This window comes from Macaca fascicularis, chromosome 15 (genome assembly GCF_037993035.2).
Source record: "Macaca fascicularis isolate 582-1 chromosome 15, T2T-MFA8v1.1".
Classification (NCBI taxonomy): Eukaryota; Metazoa; Chordata; class Mammalia; order Primates; family Cercopithecidae; genus Macaca; species Macaca fascicularis.
In genome coordinates, this window is record NC_088389.1 from 101,337,475 (window position 1) to 101,357,073 (window position 19,599).

A 19,599-nucleotide genomic window follows, 5' to 3' on the forward strand; every position below is an offset into this window, starting at 1 on the left:
CAGGAGAATTGCTTGAACCTGGCAGGTGGATGTTGAAGTGAGCTGAGATTGCACCACTGCACTCCAGTCTGGGCGACAGAGCAAGACTCTGTCTTAAAAAAATAATAAAATGAAATAAAATAAAATGTGGGTAATACCAAGCCTAACACCTGTGTATTTTGCTTTGAGAAACATAGGTGTAAGCATCAGTTAGAATTTTAAAAACAAGACACCAATATTGCTTGAAGACCAATACTGAAAGGGAATATTTATGCTTTCGAGGTGTCTTTGGGAGTTGTCAGGAAAGTGATTATAGTAAAATTCAAAATCAATAAACATTTAAGGGGCAAATAGAACATTTTTAGAAAATGGCTATATCCATAAAGGACTTTTAGGGGTATATATCAGCAAGAAGGTGCTGGGATCGTCTCATATAAAGCTTGATTCTTTCAGAATGATTTATGTTTGGTCAGCCCTGAAGGAAGATAAATGATTCCGTGACCACTGAGGTTCCTGCATTCTGTTTGACCACAAGGGGGCAATATTCACCTAACCGAAGCCAGTGAGAATTCCTCCCTCCCCAGCATTTTCCTGCCTCTTCCGTTTTTTGTTTTTTGGTTTTTTTTTTTTTTTTCCTTTTGAGACGGAGTTTTGCTCTTGTCTCCCAGGCTGGAGTGCAATGGCACCATCTCGACTCACTGCAACCTCTGCCTCCCAGGTTCAAGCGATTCTCCTACCTCAGCCTCCAGAGTAGCTGAGATTACAGGCATGTGCCATCATGCCCGGAGAATTTTTTTGTATTTTTAGGAGAGATGGGGTTTCACCATGTTGGTCAGGCTAGTCTCGAACTCCTGACCTCAGGTGATCCGCCCATCGCAGCCTCCCAAAGTGTTGGGATTACAGGCATGAGCCACCGCACCTTACCATCTTCTGTTTTATACATACCATAAGGCCATATAAACAAACCCAGAGTGGATGAAGGATTGGGGGCTAAGGAGTGAGTCGGATGCTCTCCTGGAAGTGATATTTGGAAGAGCAAAAATTTAACAAGTAATGTGTTTGAATTCAGCCTGCAAGGCTGGATCATATGTTTCTTCACAGAGATTTTAGGGAGCAAAGAAATTAGGGAATAACTTTTCCTTTCTTACTAGGAAGAGTGGAAACCTTCTTGGGAAAGAAGAAATCAATTTTATAACATGTATAAAATTGAGTACAATTTAGGCCTCTTGGGATAGGTGTCCTGCGTGGACTCTGAGGGGGATGGCAGCCTAAGTGCATGATATAATGCTGGGCCAATGGCCTTGATCACTGGGACCTGTGGATATCACAGATTATGCATTTGCATTGCTTCTCCTAGGATGGGTATTGCCAGGCAGAGGGGACTTTATGGATACTCATTCAGAGAGCAGCCAGCAACATGACCCCACAGGAGAAACAGCCTTGGGTTGGGCCATGGCCCTGACCCCATGTGACCCTGGCCAGATCACTTCCTCTCTCTGTACCTCAGTTTATGTTGTGAAAATAGGTGGCTTGGACACAGTAACTTCTAAGATCCTGTCTATTTCTAAAAATCCAACTATATGACTACTACCTGGCAGGCTGCTCTTACTCCTTTCGGCCCACTGGTCAAAGACCCTGTTCAGAGCTTCCAAGGTTGATGTAGCTTCCAATGATCCCCTAGAGTTTGATTAGTGGAACCAGAGGCTTGGAGACAAGGGGTGGTAAAAGGATAGATGGGGATGGGGTGGTGCTCAGTGCATCCAGCTCCTCTGGAAAAAGCAGAGAAGGTGAGCAGCACCTCACATGCCAACAGGTAAAGCCCAAACACCTTCTGGAGGAGTCTTCCTTTGCTTGGGTCCTTTTCAAATTAGAAGTCAAAAGGGATACTGGAGGAACAGTCATTCTGCCTGCTGTTTCTGTTCTAGCACTTCCCCCACCCCCTTCGGTAATGACTTTGGTAACTGGTAAAGCCTGAACTATTATTTCCCATTTCATGCCTTAACAATGGGAGGTCATGTGATTCAAATAATTTGCTAGACAGGCTTGAGTTCTATGGGTAGGTACAATTTGACAACTTGAAAATGTTGTCTTCTTTTTTCATGCTATGAACTACTAACCTGAAGCTAAGGTTTACTTCGTGCCATGCATAAGGAAACCTTTTCATTAAAATGATAGTTTAAATTCACTAATTAGATCTGCTCTTCAAAATGATTGGGGTTTTTCAGATGTCAGCTCATGATATCACTATCAGATCTCAACTGCTTAGGAAAACTTTTTTCCTTTGAAACTCATAACAAGCCTTCAAAACAAGATTGGTTCCTTCTGATATACATAAGGTATGAAATGATTGCTGGTTGTCAGGTTTACCAAGGGAGTGTGAAGAAAAGACTCCCCTGGGACAGCTTGTACAATAAAGAAAAGTGGACTGCAGTTGGTGTGAGTAATCACCCGGTAGGGACTTCAGCTGGTGAAAGCTCAGGGGAAAAGAGGACATCACCCCAGTGTGCAGTCCCATAACATGGCGATATATTGGGCAACCAATCCTCTGAAATATAATAATGCTTTTGCAAATTTCCATGCATTTAGCAGATGGGATTATGCAAATGTCCTTTCCTTACCCAAAGTGTGTCTGAAATGCTTTTTTTTCTTTTGCATTCTGAAAAGCTCTGGGTCTTAATTCCCATGTAAATGAACTTTAAATTATCATAATTTCACCACTACTTCTACATAATACTCAAATAGCATCCTCCTTTGGTGGGGAAGGATAGTATAGGTAATTTGAAGTATTAGCACATTTAAGAAAGGAAAAAACTACTTTAAAACATACAGAGGCACAAATTGAGCAGACAGCTACTAAAATGGCAGGTTATATTCCACAGAAAAGCAGACAGACTTGGGCCACTCTGGTTTAATATGAGAGCATTGGTACATTCAATGGATTTATGCATGAAAATAGTTCAGAGAACTGGGTTGGTTTAAAACAATTTAAATTTCTGATTAATGCTGAAGAGCCACTCTTTTTACCTCATTGCTCCTAGATTGTTCCCTTGATATAAATAATTTGAGATTTCAAAACAAGCTTGGGAGCAATTCCCCACATTCAGCTCTGTTGGTCTCAAAGAAGAGGTGAACTAGAGATGTCATGCTGATTGACTTATGATGTTCTGATAATTCCTCAATGCATTCCTTTGGTTCTTAAGAGTTATTTACACACAATTTTACAGATGTATTATCAAACACTATGCTTAAGGTCTAGGACTGTGTTCCTAACTCATGAATAGCATTTTGTACCAGAGTTAATAACTTATTCATTAATTTTTTTACAGATTAAACATATATGCACACATATATTTGCCCCCATAATGGTAAAGAAGAAAGCACACATTAATTATTATTATGTTCCTTAATTTTGAAAATTGCTTTAAGTTCCCAAGATTTTCTTAGCATTTTAACTCTAGTTTCGCAGCCTTTGATTATCTCATTGGCCTAAATTGCTGGCAGTCACTTGAAACCACCTGAAAGTCACCTGAAAATTGCTGAAAGTCACCTGAGAAAGTTGTACACCAATGTTAATTTCTCCCTTATTCACTTCTTCCCCAAACACCAAACAAACAAAAATCTTCATTTTCAGCTCCCTTAATCCATATAACATAAAATGTAGGCACTGAGACTCCTGTGACTACCATTGTTCATCTTTCTTGCTCTCCCATTGTCGGATACTTACCGTCATCCTGGAAATAATGAATTCTGCATTTCCTGCTTCTACTTTTTCCCAAGGGAAGAAATTAAACATTGGCTTTCTGTTTCTCCCTGTCTTATTGGCAGTCTCTTTTTCCAGGTAAAAGGATAAATTATTTCTAGGCCAGTTCAGTACTATTCTTGGTCATTTGTTATCATTTTTTCCAGTTACTAAATTTGTAAGTAAATGGTAAATGCATGCTTATATAATGATTTTCTTGCTCTAATATTTGGATCATACTTAAAAGGAAAAAAAAAAGTTGCTTTTAATCCTTCTTCCTCCCAAATTCTTACCATTTTGTTCTTTCTTGTTAGTATATATTATTTTTGAGGTACATCTTTAGCTGAGAAGCTACAAAAAACCCTATCTTAGAGATACTTTACATGCCTTCTAATAATACAAGTGACGTGAGCAAATGTAAAAGGCAGCTCAAGGGACTTCAGAAAAAAGAAAACAATATTGCAAAGCAGAGTCCTATGGGGAAAAGAAAGTAATGAGAGGGATTTTAATCATTTATACTCAGTGAAATCTAACTGCAAAAAATCCCTTTGAAAATCAGACAAGACATTATTGCTGGGAGGCTGGGTCATTGAATTGGATGAGCGACTCTTTTTAAAGGTTTGGGTTGGTGATGACTGGGATTGAGGGATAAAGGCATAGCTGTCTCTTTAGAAAACCTCACAATTCCTTCAGGGACAGAGATTAACTTAAGGAAGGAGAGAATACCCCAAGTCATTACTTTAGAAAAACTCAAAACATTTGATTGAACATGAGCAACAACTATCTCACTGAAGAAGACACATCAAATGTGTCTACTTCTAATCTTCTTAGTTTTCAGGCAATTTTAAGCCAGGATGAATTAGACAAAATTGGAAGGTTCAAAGAAAAGAGAAATGGGTTTGTTGAAGGCAGATCTACTACGATGGCATGGAATGGGCAGACCAGTGAAAGATACAATCTCAGGAAAGTGGTTGTTGAGTTGGGAGTACAGATTGCATAGTGTCTTCTCTCCTTGTTTTGAAAGAACTACAGGCTTCACCCACTCAAGCAGATGAAAAGTCCTTCATGAGATGGGAGGAAAGTTTGCAAGGGCCAAAGGATGGAGATTTTGATTTTTTTGTGTGTTATTTTTATATCCTTTACTCATTCTTAGCAAAGGTCCAGCAGGTGAATAGGTACATTATAAGTAGCCCAGGGCCTTTGCTTGGCCTTTCAAAGGAAAAATAAAAAAGTAGTTACACGATGCCTAAGGGCAATTCTAGCCAATCACTTCCTGTGAGATGAAGGAATCATACTGTATTTTTGACTTCACTTTGTAGCTTTCTCTGAATATGTCCTGTGGACTTTCGTGAACAATTGTTACCAAGTGGTGATAGTGGGCATATGTGTGCATGTGTGTATGGGCACATCTGTATGGGGCGGGGGCAGTGCCATATTCTGTTTTATTTTTTGGAATTAAAACATCACTTTCTGGGATGGGTTTAAGGGTTCAGAACTCAAGCTACCTCTGAAGGAGATAATATGGGGCAAAAGAACAAGCACTTGGCTAAGATTAAACAGAATCTCCCTATGCCTCATTCTTCTTGTCTTTAAATGGGAATAAAACTACATTATAATAATAAAATAATAATTTTTTTTTAGATGGAATCTCACTCTGTTGTTCAGGCTGGAGCAGTGTGCGATCTTGGCTCACTGCAGCCTCTACCTCCCAGGTTCAAGTGATTCTCCTACCTCAGTCTCCCAAGTAGCTGAGATTACAGGTGCATACCACCACACCCGGCTAATTTTTGTATTTTTAGTAGAGACAGGGTTTCACCATGTTGACTAGACCAGGCTGACCTTGAACTCCTGACCTTAGGTGATCCACCTACTTTGGCCCCCCAAAGTGCTGGGATTACAGGCATGAGTAACTGTGCCTAGCCTGTAATAATAAAATAATAATTCTATTTCATAGAATTGTTGTGACGATTAAATGAGTTAAGATGCACTCAAAGTATGCAGCAATGCTGTATACCTAGTCATCACTAGCTCATGACTATTATTATTTTATCATTATTAATAAAAGAAACTGAGCTTTAAACCTAGCTCTTCACTAACCACCAATATAGCTCTCATCTCCTTGTAGTTCGGCTTCCTCATCTGTAAAATGAAAATAATGCTACCTGATCCATACCTATCAACACTTTTTTCCCATGCAATGAGATGACAAGTGTGAAAAAGTATTCTGGAAAAAATAGAATGTTAGAAGAATGGAATGCATACTTATGTTTTAGTCCCTGTTTTTAGAAAATTTGGAGCTATGCTTACTGACTACACTCTATGTAATGGTAGATGTGACATTGTATCAGGAGCTGGTGAATGAAAATTTACTCTTGTGGTCAGTCAGGCAGCATGGAAACCAGCTCCCCAAACAGTGAGGGGCATATGGAAAAATACAGGTAATGGCATAAATCCACTTGGCAAGGAAAAAGCTGAGAGTTCCACTACCCAAAAGCATTATGTCCAACGAAAGCATCTAAAAGCACGGCGATTGGTGATAACACCACAGCTGCATCATGAACAGAAGCTTCAGAGTTAAAAGACACACGCACACACACTGTTCTGAAATGAGGGGCACCTGATAGGGACAGGAATACTCTGGCAGCTCATGCAAAACAGAGGCACTCTCTAATCACAGGAAGCAGTCAAGACAGGGCCTCCGACCTGCAGTCGAGAGGGTTCTTACCTTTTTGACATCCCTGACCAAGTGGTACAATGTATTTGAGGGCCCATGTCTCTGAAAACAATAAAGAAGAATCAAACAGTTTTGCTAGTCAGGGGCTCTGGTTGGCAAGGCAAGAAGGATCTGGAAGGAAGGGCTCTGGCTGGTGGAGGGCAGGTCACTAAGATGGACCTTGTTTTAGTTGCTCAGTGTATCTGCCTTTTCTTTCTTTCTTTTACATTGTCCCCATTTGCAGATGAAAAGCTTTGTCAGTGACTTTTGTTTTGTTTTGTTTTGATGCAGGTTCTTCTGTTACCCAGGCTGGAGTGCAATGGCGTAATCACAGCTCACTGCAGCCTCGAACTCTTGGGCTCCCTTTAGCACCCTGAGTAGCTGGGACTACAGGTATACAACACCATGCCTGGCTAATGTTTTTATTAAAAAAATATTTTTAGAGATGGGATCTCACTATGTTGCCCAGGCTTGTCTTGAATTCTTGGCCTCAAGCAATCCTCCCACCTCAGCCTCCCAAAGTGCTGGGATTATAGGCATAAACCACCACACTGGCCATACCTGTTTCTTCTAAACAAACACGTTGGCAGATTTTTGAATTGTATTCCCTCAAGCAAATGTATTTGAGGTTCTAGGTTCAAACTTTGTAAGGGAGGTTGTCAACTCTGTTGACAGCTGGGCCAAAATGTGATGGAAGAAGCCAGTTTTGCAGCCGGGGGCCGGGATGAGGGTGGGAGAACAATAGGCCCCATTGACCGCATTGGAAATACACTTGGGCACTTTGCCATCGCAACTTGTTTATTACTCATCATGAATGAGAAATTGTCTAAGAAGAAGGTTGGCCAACTTTTTCTGTAAAAGGCCTGAGAGTTAATACTTTAGACTTTGTGGGTCACACAGTGTTTACTGAAACTGTTCAACCCTGCTGTAGTAAATGTGCAAGTAGCCATAGCTCATATGTAACAAATGAGCCTGGTCATGATTCAATGAAATTTTAATTATTGGCACAGAAAGTCAAATTTCATATTATTTTAATGTGTCTTAGAATATAGCATTTTTCTTTTGATTGTTTCAACCATTAAAAATGTAAAAAAAAAAAAAAAAATCTTAGCTTGCAGCGCATACAGAGATAGGCAGCAGGCTGGATTTGGATGACAGTTTGCTGCAACTTGATTTAAAGAAAAAGCCACAGACTGTTTGGGAAAAAAAGAGTTTTGTAAAAAAGATGGATGTTTGTTTGAGGTAAATATAAAGTGAAATAAGTTGCCATTCTATTGTCTTTTAGGAACAGGAACGTGAGATAAAATCCAAGATGCCTAATTAAATTTGAATTTCAGATAAACAACGTACAATTTTAACCTAAGTATGTCCCATGCAATCTTTGGGATATAACAAAATTGTCTGTTGTTAATCTGAAATTCACATTTAAGTGGGCATTCCTGCATTTTATTTGCTAAATCTGGTTAGATTATTAGAGAATCTAAAATAGTGATGGCTTTTTTCTTTCTTTTTTTTTTTTTTTTAGTTGGTCTTGCTCTGTCACCCAGGCTGGAGTGCAGTGGTGTGATCTCAGCTCACTGCAACCTCCACCTCCAGGGTTCGAGCAATTCTCCTGTCTCAGCCTCTGGAGTAGCTGGGATTACAGGCATGCACCACCACGCCCAGCTAAATTTTGTATTTTTAGTAGAGATGGAGTTTCATCATGTTGGCCAAGCTGGTCTCAAACTCCTGACCTCAAGTGATCCGTCCGCCTCAGCCTCCCAACCTGCTGGGAAGCCACTGCGCCCAGCCAATGGCAAATTCTTAAGCACTTTTGCAACCATTCAAGTATTTAGACAGGTCTATGAACTGCTGCAATGACCTGCCCATTCATGTGGACATGCCCATCAGAGCTCTTTTTCCACTGAGGGGATGCTAGATTGTGCAGTGATTGAACCTACAGACTCTGGAGTCAGAGTGCCTGCCTCTACACCTCTGCCGCTTACCGGCTCTGAACGTGGGCAAGCTACTTAACTGTGACTCAGTTTTATCATCTTTAAAATGGGAATGATAGTATCACTTTATCTGATGGGTTTGTTGTGAGGATTAAATGATATAATGTTTATAAAGCTATTAAAAATGGTGCTTAATGCCAATCAGTGTTAGCTATTATTATTACTGAGGCTATTTACTGTTCCATAATCCTCAACAAAGTATTCTGGGAAGCCACCACCAGCAGATTGAAGTGATCAAACTTACTGGCCTTTCTCAGTCTAGAATTTTCCTACCCCCTCACCCCCCGCCCCAGTCTTTGGAATAAATTACTCTACTCCCTTGATTCTCTAATTGATAGGCCATTCAACGCTTGTCTCTATTTATTCATTTTTTCAAATTGAAAACCCATCATTCTTCCTCAAAGTCTCAGTATGCTGAACCAAGAAAAGTCTGTGGAGAAAACAGAAACCAGGAGCCATTCTGCTAACCCGTTTCTATTTTTTGCAGATGGTGCCATGGTGGTACCATCTAACAACTACCACTGCCTGGGGACAGGAAGTAAGCTCCATCCTGCTTGCCCTCTGCGTGATGGGACAGAGATGTTGTGAAAATGAGGGGCAGAATAATCTCAGAGACAGAAGCTTGGGTTCGGTACTTACTGGCTTCTTTCTTAGGAGTTTTGTGACCTTGAATTCACCTTGGCCTCTACGGTTTGAATGTTTGTGTCCTCTCCAAAATTCATGCGGAAACTTAATTTCCAATGTACTAGTGTTAAGAAGTGGGGCATTTAACATGTATACCTGTGTAACGAACCTGTACATTCTGCACATGTATCCTAGAACTTAAAGTATAATAATAATAATAGAAAAGAAGTGGGGCCTTTGGGAGGTGATCAGGTCCTGAGGGTTCCTCCTCTGTAACGGGGATTAAGGCCGTTATAAGAGAAGCTTCACACAACATTCAGGCCTTTTGCCCTCTGTCTCTTCAGCCTGTGAGGACACAGCGTTTTTCCCTTCTGGAGAACGCAAAAACAAGGTGCCATTTTGGAAGCGAAAAGCAGCTTTTGCGAGACACCAAACTTTCCAGAGCCTTGATTTTAGACTCTCCGGCCTCCAGAACCCAGAGAAATAAATTTCTGTTGTTTATAAATTACTGAGTCTCAGGTATCTTGTTACTGTAGTACAAGTGGACGAAGACAGCCTCAGTTTCCTCATTTGTTAAATGGGGGAAAAATTTCTGCTCTTTAAACTTCACTGGATTTTAGTATGAGCTCAGAGCCAATGCACTTAACGAGTGTGAACGCTCTCAATAACTTCATCAACAGTAGTTTTACCTACGATTACTCCTTGGTATCCCTAGTGAGTAAATTACCAAATCATTACTAAGCTTAAAAAACAAACAAACAAACCCAAAATTTTTGAGTAACTCCAAAGAGATATTTTACCTTTTATTCCATTTTATAGCTGAACTATGAAGAATGAACTTCATAGCTCTGAGGATAACAAAATGGTGTAGGATACTTAATTGGCCTTTTTTGATGCTTAGAGTTAAATCAATCCTCCTTTGCTAATTGCCTCTAACACCCTCTGGCCTTACAGAACAAACTGTGTTCTCATTTCCAGAGCCTTGTGGTTTTGTGTAAGAATATGAGAATGACACACTCAGGTTATCACACAACTTTTTGCCTTAGATGCTGACAACTGAGCAATTAAAACAAGCGGAATCTTGGTGACTTGGTGTTTGTCATCTATGTAGGTCTAAGGGAGTATTTATGATCAATGAACCATGCATTTGGAGAGGAGAAAGGAAGAGAATCACAGGCATATGGGGGGCAGGAGGAGGTAAAACAAACGAACAAAAAAGAAAATAAAAAGTGCCTTAGTTTGGCCCTACCGTATTGTACAATTCCTCTAGTCTGGAGATGGTGAGAAAACGGTGCATGCTTACTCCATTCTCTATGAGTAATTTCACAAAATCCACTCTGTCCAGAACTAAGGCATCCAACATGGCTTGCTCCAGAGATCCCACCTGCAAACCAAGTCGCTGAGTTAGTCTGCCCCAGGGTCTATCTAGGACTGCAGTTCTTTAGTGCTCACTTGAACAGCTTAGAAAGGGATGCCTTTGACATCTGGTAAACCTTCATCACATCTAAGAACATGCTAGCAAGACTGTTCACAGATTCACTTTTGGGACAGCCACACCTCTCCCATGTTTGGGGGCCTGTCTTTGCAAATAAAAGTCAAGCATTTCTAGTTCCAAAAAACTATTTCTTCCCTGAATCTCTTGTTCTGGATCTCAAGAAGGTGCAAGTGTTCACAAGGTTTTTCCCCTTGCAATTATCTGATCAAACATCTCAACACCAGTGAAGTGTCAAAGGGGGTACTTTGCTGTCTTCATTTTTGTTATCCTTAGGCTCTGAGGGAGACCACAGGCCGACTTGAGAGGAGGGTCCCAAGTCAACAGACTAAAGGCCCTAAATCAATGCTGGGTCTCTGTGTAGAAACAAGACCACAAAGATGTCACTGAACTGAAAAACAAAACAAAACAAAACAGAACAAAGCAGTACAACCAGCCTACTTTCTGGATTTGCCAGTGGCTTAGATTTTTATTCAATTCATTTCACAAAAATGTCACAGGGTCTAGACTCTAACAAATCTTTCCATGTTAGCAATCCAACAGCACTGAGTGAAGACAGGGCTCAAGCCCAGGCAGAGACTCTCTAGGGGAAAGGAAGTAGTAAGATAAGGCCTGCCAGTGAGTGCTGTGATTCCAAGCACAGACATCAAGTTTCAGGCTGCTGGGCTGCCTCCTGTGGACGCATACATATACCACCTGATGGCCAATCTCTCAAATTTTTATTTTTGGTAGAGTCAATTGAGGGAAGCAAACCAAGAACAGTTATATAAAGCATTGGTTTCCTCATGTTGTTCTTTGCAAATGGGGAGGACCTGTGCTCAGCTACCAGGACCAGATGGTGCCTGCACAGGGAGGCCTGCTAATTCTGCATCCTGAGGTGTGACCCAGCCATAAACCAGCCGGGGCTGCCACCACTTGGGCAGCAACCTCTTCCCTTTGCCTCTATCAAAGACAATCAGAAGCAAATTAATAATTCTACCTCTTCCTTAATTTTAATACTGCTTTGTCTTATATTTTTTTCAGATGTATTCAAATAAATGGCATCATTTGCAGCTGAAAATTGCTATTAAAGACAACTCACAGAGATGGAAATATTTGGAGTTGTGTTCAGTCGAAATTTCCACTAGATGGCGGTGCTTTCCTAAATATGAGAAAAGGAGCCCAGGACAGGGACTTGGCTGCCAAGGAACACGTTCCATCTTAAAGAAAAGGCAATCATTTTCTGAGCCCATCTCAGAGGCTCCTTAAACAAATACCCTTGCCCAACCAAAATGGGCTTTTCACGGGTGACGACATATACTCTACCGGCCACTGTTGCCCGTAAATAAAGATCTGGCTGCGAGCGATGTCAACTCTGTTCCAGGCTAAAGCTAAGCTCAGTTGGTCTGGGGCCGAGGCATTGGCTCCTGTGTGAGGACAAGTGGGAGAAAAAGAGTGGAAGAGAGAAAACAACGATCAGTTATTACACCAAGAGCACCTGCTCCATCCCTCTGCCATTAATGCCCCTATTCCTGAAGAACCGACTTGGCTATCCAGCAGGTTTCTCAAACTTGGTGTTATTGACATTTTGGGTAACTCTTTGTCACGGGGCTCTCCTGTATATTGTAGATTATTATTACAAATTTTTTTTAACTTTTTTTTTTTTTTTTTTTGAGACGGAGTCTCGCACTGTCGCCCAGGCTGGGGTGCAGTGGCCGGATCTCAGCTCACTGCAAGCTCCGCCTCCCAGGTTTATGCCATTCTCCTGCCTCAGCCTCCCGAGTAGCTGGGACTACAGGCGCCCGCCACCTCGCCCGGCTAGTTTTTTGTATTTTTTAGTAGAGACGGGGTTTCACTGTGTTAGCTTTTTAAAAAGGGTCTTTGAAGCTCCATGCTTTTTTGATATATAATACTTGTACATGTTTATGGTGTGCATGTGATATTTTGATGCATGCATACAAGTTCATTGTAGATTATTAATAGCACACTTTGACTGAACCCAGTAGATGTCAATAGCACTTCCCATCCCCGTCCTCCCAGACATGATGCTCAAAAATGTATTCAGACATTGCCAAATGCCCCCATGTGTGAAGGGAGCAAAACTGGCCTGGTGAGCAGCACTGCTCTACGGTCTGGCTAGGCAAAGTGTGGTTCACAGAGCAGCTGCAGCAGCGCCACCCTGGCACTTGTTAGAAATGCAAGCCTCAGGCCCTGTCCCAGACCTACTAAACCAGAATCTGTGTTTTCACAAGATCCCAGATGACTTGTGTGCACACTCAATTTCGAGAAGCTCTGCTCTACCACACATTTTGCTTCTGCTGGCCAATCACTAGTTTCAAGGCATCCCTTGAATAGTATTTTGCATGGGAAGGGTGCTCTCATCAACTAGTGTACCAACTTGCCATTTTCCTGAAAAAGAGTTAGGAAGGTCTTTTAACAGAGAGGAAAACCAGTGGCTTAGGTTTACTTTGATTTGTGGGTAGAAGCCATTGGAACTATTTCTCAGGTTCTCATTTTTCTCCAGATTCTGTCTCTAGAGCTGTGCGGTTCACAGATGGCTAAGTTTAAATTAATTAAAGAAAATTAAAGTTATAATTCCTCAGTCAGGCTAGCCACATTTTAATAACTTAATAGTTCCATGTGGCTAGTAACTATTGAACTGGAAAGCACAGATATAGAACATTTCTATCATCACAGGAAGTTCTATCAGCCCAGAGCTCGCCTAGGTGAATGCATCCTGACCATAGAGGCAGCCTGCCAAGCAGCTGGAGGGGAAGCTGGAAATGGAGGCAGTGCAGTAACTAAAGGAACATTAGGCTCCAGGCAGGAGGGCCAAGTGAGAGTCCCTGTGGCTGTATGGACTCCTCTCAGCCACTGTAGATCATCTGTAAAATGGAGGCAATAAATATTATCCAGTTTGCGTGGCTGGGGTGTGAGACTGAAATGATATTGTATAAGTGAATTCATGTGTAAACAGGTTTTTCACAATTCACCAACACCCTTAGTTCACTGAAGAAGAGACACCTCTAAATATTTGCCCAGCTTCATGCTGCTGGATATCTCATGATCAGGGAGGAGGATAAAGACACAATCTTCCTTGGCTCAGAGTTTTTAAACATCATACATGTGCTGGGCAAAGTATTAGGCACTTCCACATGTCAGATGTAACATCCCAATTAATCTAGGGACTGGGTCTTATTGTCTCCTGTCTCACTGAAACACATGAGACTACTGAGATCTAGGAAGGTGGAATAGTCAAAGATAAAACAGCTACTAACAGGGTAAGTGTAACAAGTATTCATCCAACCAGAGGTGAGAGTCAGATCCGGAGAATTCTTCTTCATCATTGTTGCTTCTGATGTTTGGGAAAGAAAGATAGCAAATGTGTACGCTGGTCACTCCTCTGGGTTCGCCAGCAGTCAAGGCCAGAAACAATGAGGAGGGGGGCAGGGTTCCTGGTGGTTAACTCAGATCACTGATTCCCAAACTTTGCTGCACATTAGAATCACCTGGGAAGCTTTGCTCAGGGTGCATCCCATACCAATTAAATCATGTTGCTTGGGATGGGATCCAGACGTGGATATTTTTAAAGCTCTCCAGGTGCTTCCAATATGCAGCAGAGGCTGGGAACTACTGCGCTGTGTGCCTCCTTTCCTGCTTACCCTCGCCTCTTCCCTCTGGGCTCCGAGATACTGACATTATACATTAGGCAAAAAATATTTGCTAGTGAATACTTCTCAAATTTTAGCATGCGTAAGTACAACTCGGAGAACTTTTTAAGACACAGGTTCTTGGGCCCCAGCTGCAGACCTGATTCAGTAGCTCTTGGGTGGGGCCTAAGGTTCCGTGTGTCTAACAAGCTCCCAGATGAGGCCGCTGCTGCTGATCTGGGGCCATGCTTTGAGTAACAAGGCCCTTGAGAGCTGTGGTGCTCTGTTCCCTTCATAGGTTGAAGAGCATTTCTGATTCTGGTGTCCACACGTTAATGCCCTTATTATTGACCACATACTTGAAGTAAATTTATTAGTGTTTACAATGATGAATATCATTTCAGCTTTCACCTGGAATTTTCCATTAAAAATTATTTATCTCCTCAGGTAACAACAGGGACTGCACACTCATACCAGGGTAACTGGCATACACAAATGATAAGTAGAAATGTGTCAAAATATACTGTCATCAATTTGGGGAGGAAAAGAAGTGAAGGCTCATTGTGATTGCTTTTGGAAAGGTAGCACTTTAGGTGTTCCTTTGCTTCTTTGGCTGGTCTACTGGTTGGTGCTGACTTGCTGGAAAGGTTTAATCATTCCCTTTGCCATTTGTATGTTACAAATTAGTATATCACTCAAGTCAATAATAGCAGCTCAAGCCTGAACAGGGACACATAGCAGGAAGCAGTTATTGAGGTCAAGGTGAGCTACAGGCCTGAATGTAATTAGGCAAGTGTCAAATGAAAGCGTGAAACCAACGAATCTTGACTTTCAAACATTGAAAATACATCACTCAAGAATGGCCGTGGGTGACAGTTCGGATCAGTGGTTCTCAGCTAGGGTGACCAGCCATCCAGGCTTGCACAGTGTAGTCATAGTGTTAGCATTTAAATTCCGGCACTCTGGGAGATGTGTCAATCCTGAATAAACCTGGTGGCTGGTCACCCTATTCTCCACTATGGCTGTGCACTTGGAATTGCCTAAAGAGCTTTAAAATATACTCATGCCTGGGGCACACCCCCACAGATTCTAGTTTAATTGGTCCTGGGCATTGCAGTTTTTAAAAGTTCCCCAGTGATTCTAATGTGAGGATAAAATTAAGAATGCCTAGTGTAGATAGCATATGTTCATTCATTCACTCATTCATCTGTTTGTTCATTTAATTATTTATGCATTCAAAGATAATGATTTTATGCCTCCTCATATGGGAGGCAGTATGCCAGCATGAGGACCAAGATGTATAAAGCAGAATACTTTGTCTTGAGAGCTTACAGTCAAGAGGAGAAGTCTGTAATTAAATACATTCTTTCATGCAGTAATTCATTTATCTCCTCAACAGATATTCATTGAATACTTTCTCTGCTGGGAACTGATTTGTCATTGAACATCCAGTGACAAACAAAGTAGCTAAGGTCAACCTCTTCACAGAGCTTACATTCTACTGGTAGCAGGGAAGTACTCGGAAGTAAGCAAATAAACTTATGAACAGCATACTTTCAGACTATATAAGTGCTGTGAAGGAGCAGTGCCACTCCTCAGGTATGTGGGACCTGTGCTTATAGAAACAAATCAATGTAGCAGAACCATTCTGATTATCCGATCTTGCATGTCCCCATGACAGAAGTATTTTGCCAATTGGCTGGAGCAATCTGATGGCCAGGCTGCCCTCCTGAAATGAGGGCTAAACATGGAGTCATTGGACAACCAACGACAAAAACCACATGATTATCTCAATAGATGCAAAAAAGGCCTTCAATAAAATTCAACACCCTTCATGCTGAAAACTCTCAATAAACTAGGTATTGATGGAATGTATCTCAAAATAATAAAAACTATTTATGACAAACCCACAGCCAATATCATACTGAATGGGCAAAAGCTGGAAGTATTCCCTTTGAAAATTGGCACAAGACAAGGATGCCCTCTCTCACCATTCCTATTCAACACAGTATTGGAAGTTCTGGCCAGGGAAATCAGGCAAGAGAAAGAAATAAGGGGTATTCAAACAGGAAGAGAGGAAGTAAAACTATTTCTGCTTGCAGATGACATGGTTGTATATTCAGAAAACCCCACCGTTTCAGCCCCAAATCTCCTTTAGCTGATAAGCAACTTCAGCAAAGTCTCAGGATACAAAATGTGCAAAATCACAAGTATTTCTATACACCAATAATAGACAAACAGAAAGCCAAATCATGAGTGAACTCCCATTCACAATTGCTACAAAGAGAATAAAATACCTAGGAATAAAACTTACAAGGGATGTGAAGGACCTGTTCAAGGAGAACTATAAACCACTGCTTAAGGAAATAAGAGAGGACACAAACAAATAGAAAAACATTCCATGCTCATGGATAGGCAGAATCAATATTGTGAAAATGGCCATACTGCCAAAAGTAATTTATAGATTCAATGCTATTCCCATCAAGCTACCATTGACTTTCTTCACAGAATCAGAAAAAACCTATCTTAAATTTCATATGGAACCAAAAAAGGGCCTACATAGCCAAGACAATCCTAAGCAAAAATAACAAACCTGGAGGCATCACACTTCCTGTCTTCAAACTATACTACAAGGCTACAGTAACAAAAACAGCATGGTATGGGTACCAAAACAGATATATAGATCAATGGAACGGAGCAGAGGCCTCAGAAATAATGCCACACATCTACAACCACCTGATCTTTGATAAACATGACAAAAACAAGCAATAGGGAAAGGATTTCCTATTTGATAGTGTTTGGAAAACTGGCTAGCCATATGCAGAGGAGTGAAACTGGACCCCTTCCTTACATCTTATACAAAAATTAACTCAAGGTGGATCAAAGACTTAAACATAAAACCCAAAACCATAAAAACCCTAGAAGAAAACCTAGGCAATACCATTCAGGGCATAGGCATGGGCAAAGTCTTCATGACTACAACACCAAAAGCAATGGCAACAAAAGCCAAAACTGACAAATGGGATCTAATTAGATTGAAGAACTTCTGCACAGCAAAAGGAACTATCATCAGAATGAGCAGGCAACCTACAGAATGGGAGAACGTTTTTGCAATCTATCCATCTGACAAAGGGCTAATATCCAGAATCTATAAAGAACTTCAACAAATTTACAAGAAAAAAACAACTCCATCAAAAAGTGGACAAAGAATATGAACAGACACTTCTCAAAAGAAGACATTTGTGCAGCCGACAAACATATGAAAAAAAGTTAATCATCACTGGTCATTAGAGAAATTTAAATCGAAACTACAATAAGATACCAACTCATGCTAGTTAGAATGGCAATCATTAAAAAGTCAGAAAACATTTGCTGGAGAGGATGTGGAGAAATAGGAATGCTTTTTCACTGTTGGGAGTGTAAATTAGTTCTTTCATTGTGGAAGACAGTGTGGCGATTCCTCAAGGATCTAGAACCAGAAATACAATTTGACCCAGTAATCCCATTACTGGGTATGTACCCAGAGGATTATAAATCATTTTACTATGAAGACACATGCACACGTATGTTTATTGAAGCACTATCCACAATAGCAAAGACTTGGAAACAACCACAATGCCCATCAATGATTGACTGGATAAAAAAAATGTGGCACATATACACCATGGAATACTATGCAACCATAAAAAAGGATGAGTTCATGACCTTTGTGGGGACATGGATGAATCTGGAAACCATCATTCTCAGCAAACTAACAGAGGAACAGAAAACCAAACACTGCATGTTCTCACTCGTAAGTGGGAGTTGAACAATGAGAAAACACGGACACAGGGAAGAGAACATCACACACCAGGGCCTGTTAGGGGGTGAGGAGCTAGGCGAGGGTTAGCATTAGGAGAAATACCTAATGTAGATGATGGGTTGATGGGTGCAGCAAACCACCATGCCACATGTATACCTATGTAACAAACCTGCATGTTCTGCACATGTATCCCAGAACTTAAAGTAGAATAATAAAAAATAATCAATGGAACTAAGAGTTGGTTTTTTGAAAAAATATGTAAGATTGATAGACCACTAGCTAGACTAATAAAGAAAAAGTAGAGAAGATCCAAATAAACACAATCAGAAATGACAAAGATGACATTACCACTGACCCCATGGAAAAAACAAAAAACAAAAAATGAAAAACCTCAGAGACTATTAGGGACACCTCTATGCACAAGAACTAGAAACCTAGAAGAAATCAATAAATTCCTTGTAACATACAACCTCCCAAGATTGAACCAGGAAGAAACTGAATACCTGAACAGACCAATAGCAAGTTCTGAAATGGAATCAGTAATAAAAAAATATACCAACAAGAAAATGCCCTGTACCAGAGAGATTCACAGCTAAATTTTACTAGACATATAAACAAGAGGTGGTACCAATCCTACTGAAAATATTCCAAAATATTGGTGAGGAATGATGCTTCCTTAACTCATTTTATGAGGTCAGCATCATTCATAACCAAACCTGGCAGAGACACAATGAAAAAAAGAGAACTTCAGGCCAATATCCCTAATGAACACAGAAGCAAAAATTATCAACAAAATACTAGCAAATTGAATCCAGCAGCACATCAAAAAACTTATCCACCATGATCAAGTAGGCTTTTTTCCTGGCATGCAAGGTTGGTTCATCATACAAAAATAAATAAATGTGATTCATCACAAAACAGAACTAAAAACAAAAAACACATGATCGTCTTCATAGACACAGAAAAAGCTTTCAACAAAATTCAGCGTCCCTTTATGTTAAAAACCTTCAACAAACTAGGCACTGAAGGAACATACCTTAAAAAAATAAGAGCCATCTATGACAAACCTACAGCCACCATCATAATGAGCAGGCAAAAGCTGGAAGCATTCCCCTTGAGAACTGGAACAAGACAAGGATGCCCACTCTCACTACTTGTATTCAACATAGTACTAGAATCCCTAGACAGAGCAATCAGGCAAAATAAGGAAATACAAGGCATCCTGATAGGAAGAGAGGAAGTCAAACTATCTTTGTTCACAGACAATATGATTCTATACATAGAAAGTCCCATGGTCTCTGCCCAAAGTCTCCTAGAACTGATAAGCACCTTCAGTAAAATTTCAGAATACAAAATAAATGTACAAAAATCAGTAGTATTTCTATACACCAATAATGTCCAAGCTGAGAGACAAATCAAGAATGCAACCTCAGTCACAATAGCTACAAAAACAATAAAATATTTAGGAATACCTAGCTAACAAGGGTGGTGAAAGATCTCTGTAGCGAGAATTACAAAACACTATTGAAAGAAATCAGAGACAACATAAACAAATGGAAAAACATTACATGCTCATGGATAGGAATAATTAACATTGTTAAAATGGCTATACTACTCAAAGCAATGT

The 19,599-nt window shown here is 40.6% G+C and overlaps 1 protein-coding gene across 34 annotated transcripts in view; it reads right to left on the minus strand.

Annotated features, from left to right (window-relative positions):
- Positions 1–19,599, minus strand: part of TRPM3 (transient receptor potential cation channel subfamily M member 3) — a 903,691-nt gene that overhangs the window by 95,821 nt on the left and 788,271 nt on the right. For all 34 annotated transcript variants that reach the window (XR_012424787.1, XR_012424786.1, XR_012424789.1 and 31 more), the window contains 3 exons: positions 11,847–11,947; positions 10,299–10,433; positions 6,444–6,494 (listed from right to left, as the gene is read on the minus strand). Coding sequence is in view for 30 of the 34 variants with exons in the window: in XM_015437271.4 (XP_015292757.3) it covers positions 6,444–6,494; positions 10,299–10,433; positions 11,847–11,947 (287 nt within the window). In the remaining 4 variants the exon portion in view is untranslated. The remainder of the gene's footprint in view (positions 1–6,443; positions 6,495–10,298; positions 10,434–11,846; positions 11,948–19,599) is intronic.